At 35.0% G+C, this 5,000-nt stretch overlaps 1 protein-coding gene across 2 annotated transcripts in view; it reads left to right on the top strand.

The window, feature by feature from the left end:
* LOC115211877 (advillin) overlaps positions 1 to 5,000 on the top strand; it is a 98,559-nt gene that overhangs the window by 80,914 nt on the left and 12,645 nt on the right. For both annotated transcript variants that reach the window (XM_029780616.2, XM_036503424.1), the window contains one exon: positions 1,843 to 1,935. In XM_029780616.2, the coding sequence (XP_029636476.1) occupies positions 1,843 to 1,935 (93 nt within the window). The remainder of the gene's footprint in view (positions 1 to 1,842; positions 1,936 to 5,000) is intronic.

The raw sequence follows: 5,000 nt of genomic DNA, 5'->3' as shown, positions 1-5,000 counted from the left end.
CAGCTTCACGCGCCTATTGCAGCGGTCCTTCAGTTTTTCTAAGCCTTGTGAAAGAACTCGGAAGGTAGGACTGCCAACCAAGCCTCCCGCGTTTTCCTTAAAGCCAGGAACAAATCAGCACCCCCTCGTATAGACATATATGCCCACACATCCATCCATCCATCCATCCATCCATCCATCCATCCATCCATACACATAGGTACATACGATGACTATCTGTGTAACATTATATATATAACAATTGCAGAGTGGAAGGTGTTTATAAGCTATTTAAGAAACACACAAAAACCGTTAGATTCACTTCAACATTTAAATTTAATTTGTCTAACGGTTTTTGTGTGTTTCTTAAATGGCTTATAAACACCTTCCACGCTGCAATTGTTTTCGTTCCAGCACACGATCTCAGATCAAGTCACTCGCTATGCAAGTACATTTCCGTAATATATATATATATATATATATATATATATATATATATATATATAATATATATATATATATATAATATATATATATATATATGCTGTTTTAACTGTATATCTATCAGATCAAAACGAAAATCCTTGTAATGATTCATGAGAACAACAGTTATATTTTTGTCTTCTTGCGCCTTACCAATGATGATCACTCGCTAGTCAGATACATAGACGAAAGGTGGCCTCTCTGATATATAGGAAACAGTACATAATTCATTCACTAATATTGCGAATAACAAACGGTCTGAATAAGAACAAGGTATACACTATTGAAACATCATTAAATTATAATAGCTAACTATGAATAATATTTTACGCCGAGAGACATGATGCTGTGGTTTTCTATGAATTTATTCATAGACATAATGGATTAAATCACAATTTATATTGGTTATGGGAGCGAGCCTATATCCTATATACATTGTGTTCTGCTGACATTTAGACTATATCTCTAGCCAAAGGGTAATTTGGTATCAATAACTGCAATAGCTGCCTCCCTACTCTGAAATTAGTCTCTGAGACTTAGAGAATCTCTTCTTACTAAATCATAAAAGAAAGAAAGGTTTTGATTACGGGTTGTACGGCAGGTGGGACAGTATGCATACAAAGCTTAAGGTGACGAAGTAACAATTTTTCAATCCTACTATCTACCGTTTTTAAAATTATATAACTCTTATGTAAACAGTGTGATTGGCAAAAAATAAGCCTCATTAGGAGTTACAACTACCTCGCCTCTTTACCCCACGGTATGATGAAAATAAAAATAAAATTAATTTCCGTCGGTTTCGAAAATTGAACTGTACAATCAATTATCTACTTATTGATTTAGCATGTAAGTGGCTAAAAATTCTGTAGAAACGCGTTCCTTTAACGTAATTCTCAGCTATAAGTATCGGTCGGTCTCCAACAAGTCTATTATGGTCGAGCCTGTGGCAGTGCAGACCTTCGGCTTTCTTGGCCCCTGGACCTTATCCCTGCTCACCGCAATCGGGGTGGAGATTGTTTTCCACGAGTGCGAACCTCATGCGTCAGAGTGGCTGTTCCAGCACATCTTCCTCGCCATCCCCCGGAGCAACACTTGTTCCATTTTGTCTGCTGGAGCCAGGGAGGTAACTTATGACAACGTTTAACCGCAGCTTCCATTTTCTTTATGTGATAGAAGACATAGAATAGATAACAGAAAGTAAATAACATAACAATCAGTGGCATAGTACATAACAAGGTAATCCCTTAAATTACAGGTGTGATCATTTCAACGGGCTTCCATACAATTTCATTCAATCCAGTTTCACTTATGATAGAATTGGTAACAATATAGTTTTCTTTGTAATTCTACAGCCTTATTTCTTTCTTTCTTTATTTACAGGTAAATGGGATAGAAATGCCACCACGATTGTTCCACTGTTCTAATGCTTCAGGGTATTATAAAGTTGAAGAAATTGCCAATTTTAGCCAAGAGGTCAGTAAAACTTTATCCGACAATAAAATTCTTACATTGACAAATTACTTTGGGTTTGTAATAGGAGACGAAATAAGATCATGTAATATTCATGCTACTATGAAAGAGTATGGCTTCTGAAGTGATTCAAAAACAGGACAACTCTAAGGAATTTAGTATTCTACTGGTTAATAATAATAATAATGATAATAATAATATAATAATAATAATAATAATAATAATAATAATAATAATGAGAAGAAGAAGAAGAAGAAGAAGAAGAAGAAGAAGAAGTAAAACAACAGTAGTAATAGTAATCCTTTCTATTATAGGTAAAAAGCTTGAAATTTTGGTGGAAGGGCAAGTCGATTACATCAACCCCAGTGCGTAAATGGTACTTATTTCAGCGACCCCGAAAGGATGAAAGGCAAATTCCGACCGCGGCGGAATTTTAACTCAGAACGTAAAACGGACGAAATGCCGTTAATCGTTTTGTCCGGCGTGCTAACGAGTTTGCCAGCTCACCACTTTGCTGATGATGATGATAATAATAATATAATAATAATAATAATAGTAGTAGTAGTAGTAGTAGTAGTAGTAGTGTAGTAGTAGTAGTAGTTGTTGTTGTTGTTGTTGTTGTGTCAGCAACATGTCGTTCGATCGCTCATAAGTTTATTTTAAGTGCCTTCGAAAAACCAAGTTTCAAAGATTTTTTCTGTGTTGCATAGAGTTTCAAAGATTCTGAGAAGCTGCTCAGCTGCTTTGTATCTTTGCCCCTTGGTGTTGAATTTGTGAATTATTTCTGTGGAGTTGGTTCATTTCTTAAAAAAAAAATAATTAATAAAACCGTGGCATCGAAGTACTCGGTAAAAAGGCCAGTGAAGTACAATTACAGACAGGAATAGTTGCATTCCCTATGTTAAAACAAAGTAGCAGCACCTTCCCCCGCCCCACCAATACCAATCGAAATAAGAACCACAACAGTAACAAGATGAAAACAAACAAGAGGAAAACAACAACAATAATAGTAATGAAAATGAAAACAATAACGAGGAGAATGAGAGACAGAAAAAGAAGAAAATTAAATTGTTGCTGTCAACACACTTGAAAGTACACCACCACTAATATTAACACACAGATTATAAATCAAGATACCATAATTAATAAATACGGCTTTCCGAACGATTTACGAGAGGAGGAATAAATATTTTTACCCATGTAAGATTTTTAAAAAAATGGTAAATGTTCCTTACAAGGACTGACCAAAATATCTATCTGTTAGGAAAGGAACCCCAAACTGTAATTTATAAATGCACAGGAATAGAAACCCAGCAAAAGGTGCAAGCGACAAAGCAGCAAATATTAAATTCCCTCGGTCCAGTCAGGGACATAAAACATATATTGCTAGGGAGAAAAATGCGGTACAGTAGAAGGTGAGGTTTCCGATAGCCGTTTATATTTTCGTTTCATATATTTTACGGTTTTCATTTCTTAAATATTTCGTTTTTGGATTTGGTTTGCAAGATGGGATCTTTTCGGTTTGAACGGCAGTTTTTGACATAATTTCTAGGTAGCTAAAAAATTTTAAACTTCGTATACTGGTAGAATGTGTTTATAAAACATCTTTTTCTCTTGGCTTTATTGAGAAAATTCTATAGTTTGTAAGATATTTGTTGTTGTTTTTCTTCAATTTCTGCAATTTCAACCAATCACTGACGTTTATTGAGGTAAAAAAAAACATTCCGTGCCGTATGAATATTCCCTCGTTTAAGAAACAGATTAGGTTTATTTACATTTGTGAAGAAAAAAAGATACCCTTCCCCCCACCTCTAACCCTAACCCTAACCCTAAAACAGATTGAAATGCAACAGATCGATACTAGGGTCATAATTATGGGTGACAATTTCATATGACACCGTTAGAAAAAACTGCCGTTCAAACCGAAAAGATCTGCAAGATGCTTCATGTGAGTTCGTGTGTTGAAGTATATTTTGTTGTGTCTGGGGAGAGTCATTCTCTTTTAGTGCCTTATTATTTAACACACTCATCAGTAAAGTTTCCAGTTATTTATTTTTCTTAAATTTTCGTTGCGTCTTGCAACATTTTCAATAGTTGTTGACTCTGTCCGTTATTCAAGCTGCGTTCTTTTAGTTTGTTTGTGCGCATGTGTGTGGGTCAGTGTGTTTGCGCATGCACATGTATGCATGTAAGTGTGTGTATGTATGTATGTATGTATGTATGTATGTGTGTGTGTGTATGTATTTATGTATGTATGTAAGCATGCATGTGTGTATGTATGTATGTGTTTGTCTGTTATGCATATTCATGTGTTTGTGTTTCCGTGTTTGTGCGAATACATACAGACACAGTACATAGTCACAAAAGCCCGTACACACACACAGAGTCAGACATGCACACACAAGGAGACAGAGGTACACACATACACATAATTACAAACACATACACATATAAACACACACACATAAAAACACATAAATTCGAACACACAAACACATGAGTATACAGAATACATACACACAAACATATATACACACATACATACATGCATACACACACATGCATGCATGCATACATACATACATACATACATTCATAATACATACATACATACATACATACATACATACATACATACATACATACATACATACATACATGTGCATGCGCGCACACACTTACCCACACACATGCACACAAACAAAAGAAAAGAACGCAGTGTGAATAACGGACAGAGTCAACAACTTTTGAAAAGTTTGCAAGACGCAACGAAAATTTTAGAAAAATAAATAAGTAAATGAGTGGAAATTTTACCGGTGACTGTGTTAAATTATAAGGTACTAAAAGAGAATGACCCTCCCCAGACACAACAAAATTTCTTAAATATATTTTCTTTATTTCTCTGACTACAAAGGAAATAATTCAATTTACAGATTTTTATTAATATGAATTTTGTAGTGAGAACCATTCGATATTTTATTTCTTTATTGCCCACAAGGGCTAAACATAGAGGGGCTAAACAAGGACAGACAAACGGATTAAGTCGATTACATCGACCCCAGTGCGTA

Source organism: Octopus sinensis, linkage group LG5, assembly GCF_006345805.1.
Source record: "Octopus sinensis linkage group LG5, ASM634580v1, whole genome shotgun sequence".
Lineage (NCBI taxonomy): Eukaryota > Metazoa > Mollusca > Cephalopoda > Octopoda > Octopodidae > Octopus > Octopus sinensis.
Note: the sequence above shows the minus strand (reverse complement) of the source record. Positions and strands in the feature narration are given on the sequence as shown.